Below are 13,440 nucleotides of genomic sequence, written 5' to 3'. Positions count from 1 at the left end.
AACAGGTTGTACATACACAAACTGGAGTTATAAATCTAATAGCAGTGGTCCAAATTATATATATATATATATATATATATATATATATATATATATATATATATATATATATATATATATATATTATATATATATATATATTATATATATATATAAATATAAATATAAATATAATTGTAATATGTATATATATTATTTAGATTTTATTTATTTATCAGCACAAATATAACATACATACATACATACATACATACACACACACACACACACACACACACACATTTGTCATCTTCAGGCTTCTTCAGGCTTGGTGCTTCCAGGAGATTGCTCCTGGAAGGCTTGGTGCTTCCAGATTGCTCCTGGAAGCACCAAGCCTGAAGAAGCCTGAAGATGACAAATGAGACTTCCTCGAAACGTCGCCAAGATATCTCCAATTTTACACGGGAGAAAACCCTAATAACTAGAGACCTACATACTAACACCCGTGAAAACCTCAGAAATATATATATATATATGCAAGTGATGGAAAATAAATATCCAATATATAGTCTATATGCAAAGACCACCAATGGAAATTGGAAAAGCTTTTATTTATTTGATTTTTATTATTTCATAAATAACTGAAAGCAGCAAACATATCTAATACTCATTCTTCCTCCTATTTTCCATATACAACAACCCTGTGAGGTGAGAAAGAGAGTGACTGGCCAGTCTCACATAGCCAGTTTTCATGCCTAAGGTGGAGTCTACAACTCAGAGTTTCCTGCACATTATTAGTTTGGGGTGCTGGGAGTAGATTTCAAAGTATATGAACTGCAAAAAAAAAACCTGTAGAAAAATATTGCCACTTCTCATAAAATAACTCTATTATACATAAATAGTTGCAGCTCTGGAAAGACTAAACTGATTTTTGCTCATTTAAACCTTACCTTTATGCAGTTCTTGCAGCTGTTTGACCACTTCATCTCTCTCTTGTTTGAATTTGTCACACTGGAGAAAAATATGTTTTCATATTAAAAAGGATTACTTTCTCACAATTGACAGTAAATAGAACGAAACTAGGAGTTTGTTTAAAACTGCAAGAAGAGCTTACAACTAAATGTGAAAGAAAAGTAGTGGGTGTTAGGGAAGAAACTAGTATGAGGGGGTGTAGGAAGATTGTAGACAGCAGTTTCCAGGGTAGACAAAATTGTTACATTAACACCAATCACTGCCTTCCACAGTCAATGGAGGAATAGTTAACTATACAAAGATTTGGAAATGCAAGATGAAAAAACTTAGATTTTAAATTCTGGAGTCTGGACTTATATATATTGAATTGCATGTGCAGCAACAGGCAAATCTTGCAAATAGCTTCATTCTTGTCTATTCATATAGAATAGAGTGAATTTTTTTGCATTTAAACTTAATAGGTCTATGTATTCTATATCCCAAATTCTTTCAAATTCAATATATACATAGTTGGAATAATTTTCACATGAAAACAAAGAGTAGCCTTTACTATGTCTTTATATTTACTTTTGTATTCTATCAACAGAGTTCACAGGAGTACTCTAGCAGACAGTTCCATTAAAGGCAATACAGAGCTATTCCATCTTTCTTTCTTTCTTTCTTTCTCTTTCTCTTTCTCATTCTTTCTTCTATACAAAGAAAAGTAGGGAAACATGAGAGCGTAATAACTAGGATGCTATGTAATTCTATCAAGCTGACGGTCTGGATATACCGACTCTAAAGGCTGAAAAAGCTCCAGTGGTATAAAAACTGTACCTACAATCTCATAATTAGTACCAGTTTATTCTTCCATTGTTGTGCTTAGTTCTGTTGATAAGGATGCATGGTTTTTTCCCCTGAAATATGTGAATTTAAGCTTGTTTTTAAAGAGAGTCTTCTTTGGCTATCTCATTTTTTGCCATCTCAGATAACTTACAATAACTAAAACTTTGTGTTACACCCATTATAACATGCAATCAGATGACTTTTGTTTAAGAACTGCTTCTGTTTTACCTAACACCACTAATTAAAAAAAAACCTAGTAATTGACTCAGCACAATGTTTCTCAACTTTGGCATCTTTAAGATGTATGGACTTCAACTCCCAGCATTCATCAAGATAAATGTGAACCCGATCTTTATAAATTCATTATATAAGTGCAAAATTAATTTGACGCAGAACATTCACAATCATGATTTTTTTTTATTAGTGGTGGTAGGTTAAAACAGAAGCAGTTCTTAAATAAAAGTCATCTGATTGCATGTTAGAGTGGGTGCAACACAAAGTTGTTAGTTATTGTAAGTTCTAAATATGAACATCTATAGTGGGAAGAACATGAATTAGATTGTAAATAGCAATAGCAATAGCACTTAGACTTATATACCACTTTATGGTGCTTTACAGCCTTCTCTAAGCTGTTTTACAGAATCAGCATATTGCCCTCAACAATTTGGCTCCTCATTTTACCCACCACAGAAGAATGGAAGGCTGAGTCAACCTTGAAAATAGTTATGGAGACATGGAGAGATTTGCCTCATGCGCCTTTCTTTGGAATACCATGCCTTCATAAACAAAGCACTTTCCTTGGCAGGATACATGAAATTATAAAAACAATAGTTATCCTCCATTCACCAGTGTTGTCATCTCAATTTGACTCAGCTGTCCTGACTTCTCTTCCTTTAATCTCAGGGGGAAAAATCCTGGCCAAACCATCTCTCATGTTCCACTGCACATACCTTTAAGCTGATAGCACCACCAATACCGCAAGACAACAATAACTTTATTTTTGAAATTATAACTATGACTCTTTCAGGTCACTCCAAATTCAACTGACATTCTAGGAACCTGCACCTTTCCTTTATAAAAATAAAACAGAATGAGATGCAATCTTGAAGAGCAGCTAGAATTAAAACATTTCAATCAGAACCCAACTAAGATTTATATGACAATGGAAATGCCTACTATTTTTGTTTTTAAAAAATGCTTTGTATCTTAGAATAAAAATGAATGGTCAAGGCTATCAAATCTAAAGATGCTAGCCGCCATACATCCTACATAATATTCTTTCTTCAATCTTAACTCACATGCACAAAAACATCTATACAAAGCCAAACATGTTTGAATATGTAGAAGTAAAAAAGATATCTTGTATATTCATATCAGAGATTCAAATAAATAACCTGAAAGGATTGAATACATAGACAGTTTTTTTTTTAATCAACAGTAGGTTTATTTTTAATGGGAAAAAGTCTGCTAAAATGTACTCTCATATAGCACCCTCTTCCCATCAATAGAAATAGTTGGCTTCTATTAACAACAAAAGCTATCAAAATGCATACACAGTAAGGGAGGAAGAATTACAATCCCTAGTATAAAATAGATAAAATTATTTCTTGTTTATTCTCTTAATATAAAGCTTCACATAAAATGTAATCTGCTCACCTCTTAAGCCATGGTCTTCTTCTGCCTTTAGTCAAATTAAACCAATTCAAATCAATGTTTATTATTGAAATAGACAAGGATAAGGCATGCGGAAGGAATACAGTCAATAAAAAAAGACATAGACATATAAAAGATACAAAAGGGTGTCAAAAACATAAAAAGTTACATTATGGGCCGACTATTAAAGACCATAAGCTTCTAGGTTTTAAAGGTTCTAGGATCACTCCATAGTTAAAAACTAGGGGCGTTGCCAAAAATAAGCTATATGGTTTGGCATTAACCAATGAATGTCAAGTGTTCCTACGTAGAATAAAAAAATACTGCATGTTGTAGCCCAATTTATTTCCAAAAGGAACAGGGAAATGCAAAATGATGCCATGAGTCCTGGATGCTGTATAGTAGAATGAGGTTCATATGGTTATAAATAAGCACTAGAGGAAAATGTATTGCTTCTATGCGCCTCACTGTTACAAGGGCATTTTTGTTCTGAGAAAGGAGTCTTCCTGCACACTGAAAGGGTGTGACATCATGCCAAAGTAATGGTCCTTGCTGATCTCAAAGGTGCTTTTCAAAAGGCAACTAGACTTCCTTAACTTTTTCCCTTGAAAACGTTTTGCTTACCCCTGAAGAACTGAAGAAGCTTCTTGAATGAGAAGTGAAATGTTTTCAAGGGGAAACACCCCCCCCCCCCAAGAAAGTCCAGTTGCTCTTTGAAAAGCATTTTTTGGGACAATCATGACCTGAGAATCTCCATAGACTTTTGGCCCTTGGTGAGTTGAAAGTTCTAGCTGTATTAGGTATGCCACAGAAAAGCAAATTACCTCATATCTGAAAGAGAAATTTTAAGTCAGGTCATTGTTATATATGACATATGCACTATATAGTAAAGAGTTTTGATTGTAACCAAATAGGGGGAAATGAATTTTAAGTCACAACTACCGGGTATCTACATGGATTGGAAATCATTGTTCATAGTTTGGGGATGGGGAGTAAAACCCAGGAGAAAGAGAACTGGTCCAAACCAACAGCTAAGCATAGCCAAAGTCCCGGTAGCCTCCACCATAGTGAGGCCTGGTCCCCAGTTGCAGGGTGGCACTGGAGATACAGCTAGTGACTTGAAGGATTGTTCTTAAGAATTTTGATTGTACACACTCCAGGACGGCAAAATTGGAAAAGGGACCGAAATGAGTATCATGAAAAACACTGCTGGCTTGGCTCCAAACAACTTGAGCTGCATATACTGAACACCTTTGGAGGATGGTAGATGGCCTCCTGTGCAGTTTAAACCACGAAGTTCTTGTTATCTTTCTTGCTATGGTAGAGTAGAGAAGTAAACTATTTGAAACAGGAAAACTATTCATTCTTCTGGTCTTCTAAACTCCATAAATGAGTTTGGACTCTTTGAGCAAATGCCGTAATTTTGGTTTTCTAGTAGTTAGGTTCTAGCAGGTCTTCCTTGCATCATTGTCTTAGAATTCTTAGTACTGTTGAAGGCCAATAAGAGTCCTTGAGAATATCACTGTATTGTCTGCTACTGTCAGGTGGAAAAGTGTATCCAGCAAGTTTTGGAGAGTGAAAGTCTGAGTTGTGGAGTTGATCCACCATGGAGTTAATATAAATGTTGAATAATAGTGCCAATAAGTAGCCTTATTTGATACTCCTGCAGGTTTCATTAGTACTAGCAAGATGGCCCTGGAGGTTTCACCTTACATTGAGCAACATGCCTTCATATAGCATTCATATTAGGTATAACAGGCAGCACACAGTTGACATGGCCTACAGTTTCTTCCCCAGTTTGATGCATGGGACAGAATCCAATGCTGCTTTAAAATCTAAAAGCAGCATTGGAGAATCATACATTTTTCAATGAAGGGCCAAGGTCCCCTTTCTTTTCAACAAGACACCCAGAGTTTGATTTTTAAGATGGCTGGCCATATAAATGTTTCAAGTAAATAAATGAATAAATATGCCCCAAAACAGAGCAATTCAATTATCATATTTGTTCAAAGTTTGCAATAACTTCATCAAAAACAATAGAAAAATCCATTTATTGGCATGCACTGCTAAACTCTGCCAAAATGAAAATACAGAACTGTTACAAAAGAAATTTACATATTGATTCCAACATTGTAAAAAAAACACTTTTAATTGATTTCTTAGTAGTATGGACAGTTTCAACAGAAAATAGGAAGACAACTTCCTAACCCTAATTAGGAGGATATTCCAGATGAGGTACCCATAGCTTTTTCTTCAAAACAAAAGTTTGAACCTTCAGTGACAGAAAAAAGCCCACAGTATTTTTTCTGAACAAATCACATTTGCCACTTAAAATAATTCAAAGCTAAATTGAATAACATCATGCACCCAAAACAACAACAACAACAACAACAAACCTGCAGGAAAAAAATCCAGTAATTTGAATGCATATATAACTGGAAAGCATGCAGAACTCTTACAGAAGGAACTGACAAATCGATTAGGAAATGAAACATTAAGAAAACTTCAAATGTAGATATGCATAAAATAAACACAATAGAAAAGCTAACTATTATGTAAACAATGTAAGTGGTACACTGCAATGCTTAGGGAAAAGTACAAGCGGAAAACCTCGACGGAGGGGATAGTTCTGCCATCCTTAAAAAAGCAAGGGTTCATCTTGTGAGAGAAAGAAGTTGGGAATGCTGCCTGCTCTTTGTAAGGCAGTGAAGTTAGGGTAGTTGCAGACAAGCTGCTCCCCCCCCCCCCTTTCTCCTCAGGCATTCATCCATTCTCTCAGAACTGCACTAATAGGGACATTCAAGCTGGTGCTCCAGCTGCCTGGCTAATTGAGCCCCACCCTGGTGTTTTCAAGGACATGCTGACCCAGGAGCAGCTTCGCCCCATCCAGTCTTTTCAGCTTACAAAAGCAAATGCTAAGACAGAGGGAGAAAAGGAGGTGTGTGTAGCAGGAAAGGTAAAAGCAAAGGGCCTATGGAGGAAGAAGCAGAGGTGACATCTGAAGAATAGCAATACCAATAGCACTTAGACTTTTATACCACTTTACAGTCCTCTCTAAGCGGTTTACAGAGTCAGCCTATTGCCCCCAGCAATATGGGTCCTCATTTTACTGACCTCGGAAGGATGGAAGGCTGAGTCAACCTTTAGCCGAGTAAGACTCGAACTGCTGGCAGGCAGCAGAATTAGCCTGCAATACTGCATTCTAACCACTGCGCCACCATGGTAATAGCAGCTATTACAAGCAAGCAAGGGGACGGTCATTCAACTGCTGGGATCACCAGCCATGATGAGCAAGCATATCCCACAGTCAGATGGAATCCAATGAGTTTGGAGCTTGGCAGCAACTAGAAAAGAGCTAGCACCTCATCCCCATTCATGCAATTTTGTGCTTGAATAAAAGCAAAAGCTGTACACAGGTATTTCTTGACTTACAATAGTTCATTCAGTGACTGTTCAAAGTTACAGCAGCACTGAAAAAAGTGACCTATGACCATTTTTCACAGTTACAACTTTTGTAGCATCCCCATAATCATGTGATCAAAATTCAGATCTTTGGCAACTGGTTCATAGTTATGACCGTTACTGTGCCCCAAGGTCCAGGGATCCCCTTTTGCAACTTTTTGACAAACGAAGTCAATGCGGAAGCCGAGTTCACTTAACAACCAGATTACTAACTTATCAAATGCAGTAGTTCGCTTAACAACTGTGGCAAGAAAGGTCGTAAAATAGACAAAACTCACTTAACAAATATCTCACTTAACAAGAGAAATTTGGAGTTCAACTGTGGTTGTAAGTTGAGGACTACCTGTATGTGTTACTTCAAAGATTTTGACTTTTGTCAAACAAACTCTTTCGTTTGACTGAGTATTAACAGACTAAATATTAAAGTACTAATTATTAAACACATGTTTATGGGGCAACATCAACTTGAAAGCCTAGAAGGCTGAAACTGACCCAGAGCAATAGGCCAATTGTTGGAGTGTGTTGCAATGAAGTATTTTGTATAGATTTCTTATGCTGTAATGTATTCAATACTTGGAAAGCAAAACTTCTTCACACAGCTCCTCTTTAAGAAACCACTCCAGGCCTACTCATTTGGGGCAATTTTTACCATTTCCAACTTCCCCTTTTAGGGAAAATTGTTGAGAAGATAGTTGTCTTGCAGCTTTAGAGGGCTTTGTTTGAAGTGGATTGTTTGGACCAGTTGGTCCAGTTGGGTTTTAGGACAGAGTATGTGACTGAAATGGCACTACCACACTTGGAGATGACAAGGAAAGATAAAAATAGTGTATCCATTCTTGCTCTCCTTGGTTTTTTAGTTCTCTTCAATACCATCAATAATAGTATCCTTCTCGACCAGCTTCAGGATCATGGAGTTGGGGACACAATGTTTGTTGGTACTCCTTCCTGCGAGGTCACTTCTAGTCAGCGTTTATAGGAGGGGACAGGTCTGATTTACAAGTCCTCTTAGGTGGGATGCCTCCTATGATACCCAACTGTATCTCTACCTTTGACTGAGCAAGTGTTGATATGGAAGTTCTTCTCATGGCCTGGAGGCTATGGAAGTCTGTGTAGGGAAGGACAGATTTGAGCCTAGCTAGACATAATTGTTTTGATTTGTTAGGGTCTCCTGGATCTGGTGGTTTTCCTTTCTTAGTTCTGTATGAGATTTCCCTATCTGAGAAAATATTTGTGCAGTTTGGAGGTCCCTCTTGACTTGTACCTCCAGTTCAAAGAGCAGATGGCAGTCAGGGTCAGGGTTCCTTTGCCCAACTTTGTGTTGTTGACCAATTGCACTTATTCTTGAATTGAGAGGTACTACACAGTCTCTATGTTTCATTTATATCCTGAGCAGATTACCGCAATGCATTCTAATTAGGCTTCCCTTGAAGAATATTCAGAAGTTTCAATTGATCCAGAATGCAGCAGCATAGACAATTATGGGTATGCCTCATTAAGCTTATGTTACATCTTCGCTCTCCTAGCTGCATTGCTACGCCCAATTAGCTTCTATGTGTAATTCAAGGGGTTGGTTATTACCTGTAAAGCCCTATAAGGCATGGGGCATAATATTTGAGGGATCATTTTACTTCCAGTTATACCTAGCAAGTGTATTTTTTATGTAGATGCATCTCTGTGTTAATTTGATAGCATACCTCTAATCTTGGACCTGCATTTTCTCCCTATAACTAACCTCCATAAAAATAATTATATGATAAAAATAATAAACATATCAGGAATAAATGTTGATAGTCATGATGGTATTGAAATACCCCAAATGTTCCTTGATATGAATACCTTTTGATGTCAGAAAGGATCTTATCAACTTTAGATAAAGACAAAATATTCAGCAAGAAGATCCATAAAAATCAGTTGATAATAAACATTATGAAAATATGAAGTCATATCAAAATAAGTACCAACCTCGTCTTTTGTTTTCTTATTTTCTTTTCTTAAATCTTCATATTCACCAATAGCTATAAACACAAAGAGGAATAATAGCAATACATTTAGAAAAAATATATTTGCTTTTATAACTTCAGTTAAGCTTTTACTATAGTGTTAAACCAGTGTATACACCCAAGATTCCGCACAATTTGTGAACAGAGTGGGATAAGAAGATCTAAATAGCAACATAAAAATAAAAGGAACTTTAAAAGAAAATTATAAGTTTATTTTTTAAAGAGTGACTCATGTTGGACCTTATTTGTTGCTGTGTTCTCATAGTTGCCGGGCAAAATCTGACCAATGTGTGGGTAACAATGGTTCTATGGGCTGCTAGAAGAAAAGAGATATACCAAACATCACCTCTGCTTGACAGCCCTTTTATGAGGAGTCTAATTACTCCTGACATAAGTCACTATTAAAATTACAGTTTAGTTGAGCTTGTCACACATTTTCTGCAGTATAGGAGTCCTGTGGGCAGAGGTATTCACAGTAGGAAATCTTTCACTATCTATCATCAGGACTGCTGAAGACAGTACATCAAAGCTGGGGAGGGTAAATATGATATAATTTGTTAAGGAATGACAATAGCTGGCATAGTAGTACAGGACAGCATCTAAGACTTATACTGCCTTTGTGCCATACTAATATCTTTCTGGCATTTTATAATCTGAGAATTCTCTTCTTTAGTACTTTTTTTTTTGACCATATTCATCCTTTTACGATCTTACTGGAGAAACCATATGCAGCTAATTTCATTTTGATATACATCTTCCAGATAAATTGAAAGTCATTATTGTTTATCAAAGGAAACATATAACATACCATAAAATAACAAAGTAGTGAGTTTGTGAAATGAAATAATAAATAGAATATTAGATATAATAATTATATAAGAAGATAAAACCAGAGCTACAACTAAGAACATAAGTATTTCCTTCTACGTTTAAATGACAGCAAAGCAAGAGTAACAACCTGGTTGATAATAGTTGGACACATCTGCAAGAACCTAGTTTAACTGTTCAAAATATGAGCCCTTGAGATCACCTGCCATCACTCAGTTGATCGAATCTCCTTGTAAATGGGGCAATGGAGGACATTGTAAGAATAATGTCCTTCATTTGACCAACATCCCATAGCCAGAAACCTTGTTTGACAGGACACTTGCAAAATCTTCCTTTAAGATATGCTGAGAACATGGTCAATGGGCAAAGAGATGTACACACCCTTGTCAGTGAGACACTGGTAATATTTACCAGGTATTGGGAAAGTTTTCTATATTTTTATAGTGACAGTATCAAGATGAAAATGTAGATGATTGTATTACATGGCATCTTTATTGCCATCCCTTTCAAAAAGCCAATCTCTAATATTTTCTCTCTTCCAAAAATTAAGTAGCACGGGCAACAAAATTTGGTCCATTAATTCCAAACCATGTAATGAGAAAATAAGAGTCTGTAAAAGTGGGATTCTTAAAGGCTTTTTAGTTTCTTAAAGTGCCCCAATAATACAAAATGCATTCTCATAGCAATGGAAAATTCCATCCTTAAGTAAGTAGCAGGGAGCCCTGGGAAAACGCGAAAATCTTTCTTTGGAATTTATTGTGGACTATTTCCCTTTGGGCAATTACCGTATTTATCAGAGTATAAGATGCACCTTTCCCCCCAAAAAAGGCTGAAAATCTGGGTACGTCTTATACACTGAATGCAGCATTTTTGGCCTCCCGAAACCCCGCCCCCTTTGCAAAAATGGATGTTCAGAGGGTTTGGGAGGCCTGCAAAGTACGCCTGGGGACTGGGGAGGGCAAAAACAAGTGAAAAATGAGTCGTTTTTGTTCATTTTTGTCCCCCCAACCTTCCAGGAGCACTTTGCAGGCCTCTCAAACTCTCTGCATGCCCCATTTTCACAGAGTGCAAAACCTTTTTTTAAAACTTACCTCTTCAAAATCTTGGTGCGTCTTATACTCCAGTGCATCTTATGCTCCGAAAAATATGGCACCTTCTCATCCCACAACCAGAACTCAGCCCCATACATTATCTGGGCTCTGGCCTTGCCAGGAATATTTTAAATATAATCTTTAGAATCATTTACAACTGAGAAACCTTCGAACAGTACCCATTGTATCAGGGACAGTTGCTAAGACAGTAATTAAATGTGTTTTCCATGTAAGGGATTTATGAAAGGTAATATGTAGGCATTTAAAGGAGGAACACTGCTCTATTTGCTGGGCATACATTTTCTATTTGCATTTAGTATTATTTCTGCCAAATCCATGACCTTTGTTTTATCATAATTTATGCTCAATTTTTCCATTTCATAATAATCAGTTAGTATGGCCAATCTTGTAAAGCCAATCTCAGTATAGGAAATAAAGAGCCATGACAATGGCATACACTAACACTGAATTTTTCCATACATTAAGTGATAGGATGAAGCAACTTTGTGATTTCATGGCCACTAGCAGTATTATTAATATAAAAGTTAAATAAGAAGCGAAAGAAGCAGCCCTGTTTGCCTCTTCTGTCCAATAAAATAGGGCAGCGCTGTCGAACGTGCCACAGGCCAGATGTGTCACATGCTGGCCCTACCCACGTCCGGTTTAGCAAAGGGGGGAAAAGTCGCAATACATCACATGACACCACCATAACAACGCGAGTTTGACTCCCGTGAAACAGAGTCTAACAAGGATCCTTGTGGGCCCAGTTTATGCTGGCTGATATGTAGTTCAATTATTAGGTTTCAGTAGGGATCTCTCAAGGTCTATCTTAACTAGTTGTCCCACAGATGAAAACTATCCATTAAAGAAGGCAGACAGAAGATCAATCAAGGGGTTCCACCACAAATCCGCAAAGCCCTTATCCACGGAGACATAAGCGTGAAGACTAATTCGCGCCGTTCTAAGCACTAAGGAAAAACGCGACCCTACCGCGATGACATAATCGCGGAGGGCAAATCCGCGCATTCCCAAACACTCAGTACCCTAAACCTAACCCTAAACCTAACCCTAAACCTAACCCTAAACCTAACCCTAAACCTAACCCTAAACCTAACCCTAACCCTAAACCTAACCCTAAACCTAACCCTAAACCTAACCCCTAAACCTAATCCTAACCCTTACCTTAATTGAAATCGGCTTTCTGCCGCAGCGCCGTTTTACAGCGCCCTTCTGTTGCCGCGCTGTTGTCGCGGCGGTGATGATGCGCGGTGATGACGTCGCAGCTTTAGCGCCGCGATTTTATCACCGCGATTTTGATGAGCGTGGTTTTGTCGTGCCACGCAATCAAGGCCACAAAGAATTGTTTTGTATGTTTGTTATATTTATGAATAAGGGCCTTCATGATACAGCAATCTAATTTACTATGCCCTTTTTGAAAGCCTGCCTATTCTGGATAACTAATAAATAATTCTTCTTCCCAATCTTCTCATTTATTAAGAATTAATTTTAGAAGAAGCATAAAGTTTATAAGTATCTAACAGACTAATTGGATGATCACAAACAGCTTCCTACCCATTTTCCTTTTGAAGATTGTATACCGTATATACTCGAGTATAAGCCGACCCGAATATAAGCCGAGGCACCTAATTTTACCCCAAAAAGCTGGAAAAGTTATTGACTCGAGTATAAGCCTAGGGTGGGAAATGCAGCAGCTACGGTAAATTTCAAAAATAAAAAATCAGTGTTATTTGAAACTCAAAGTTATGTTTATTCAAGGGACCCGCTTAATTAAAGTGTTCTATAATATCAGTATGACTTATAATACTGCAAGTCTGCAATATTAAAATACTTGTATAGGGGATCCCCGGGATCCCCCGAAGAGATCAAATCACAACCAGTATGCCACCTTCTTGGTATATTGTTTTTATTTTCACTGAGTTTTTTAAAATGAGCATTATTTCATCCTTTTTTCTTTATGTTTGATTGGTATCTGCAATTTGTGTTAATTCTGTTCATACATATAATATAAATGAAAAACCCAGCTCTCTTAAAAAATATTTTAAGTTCTTTCTGGTGCTCCCTTTTAGAATTGGCCAACTAATATTTCTGTTCACCCAACTAATGTCAGGCAGAGTTAACTGAAAAAGTAATTTTTCATGAAAGGACATTTTCCTAGGATTTTAATTGTTCTTACTGTCAGATTTCTCGTTATTTCCAGCTTGAGTCTCCTTCTGACAAGTTTCCATTGCTTCTTGTCCTGTCCTCAGGTGCTATTGCTGCCGCCGCCTCCTCCTCCTCCAACAGCACCAGCACATTTGCTGCCCAGCGCTGCGGCTGAGGTGAAGCCGCCAAAGCTCCCGCTGGCGCCCCCGCAGCGTTGGGCGGATATCTGGCAGTGCTGTTGGAGGAGGAGGAGGCGAACCAGCCTGCCATCGCCGGCCACTGCCAGCCCCGCCGCTCTTCCCACCCCCTTCCAAGCCCCACAGTCCAGCGGATGGAGCAGCGAAGCCCCGGGGCTTCGCTACTGCTCCCCGCATTTTCTGCACGGGGATCCCTTGGAGAGGGGATTCCAGCCTGCCATCGCCAGCCACCGCTAGCCCTGCCGCTCTTCCCACCCCCTTCCAAGCCCC

At 37.8% G+C, this 13,440-nt stretch overlaps 1 protein-coding gene across 1 annotated transcript in view; it reads right to left on the bottom strand.

Moving 5' to 3' along the window:
- SHTN1 (shootin 1) overlaps positions 1–13,440 on the bottom strand; it is a 91,925-nt gene that overhangs the window by 59,725 nt on the left and 18,760 nt on the right. Inside the window, exons 2-3 of the mRNA XM_032224987.1 lie at positions 8,854–8,906; positions 930–990 (exon numbers count right to left, since the gene is read on the bottom strand). Of these exons, the coding sequence (XP_032080878.1) occupies positions 930–990; positions 8,854–8,906 (114 nt within the window). The remainder of the gene's footprint in view (positions 1–929; positions 991–8,853; positions 8,907–13,440) is intronic.

The sequence above is a fragment of the Thamnophis elegans genome, chromosome 10 (assembly GCF_009769535.1).
Source record: "Thamnophis elegans isolate rThaEle1 chromosome 10, rThaEle1.pri, whole genome shotgun sequence".
Taxonomy (NCBI): domain Eukaryota; kingdom Metazoa; phylum Chordata; class Lepidosauria; order Squamata; family Colubridae; genus Thamnophis; species Thamnophis elegans.
Note: the sequence above shows the minus strand (reverse complement) of the source record. Positions and strands in the feature narration are given on the sequence as shown.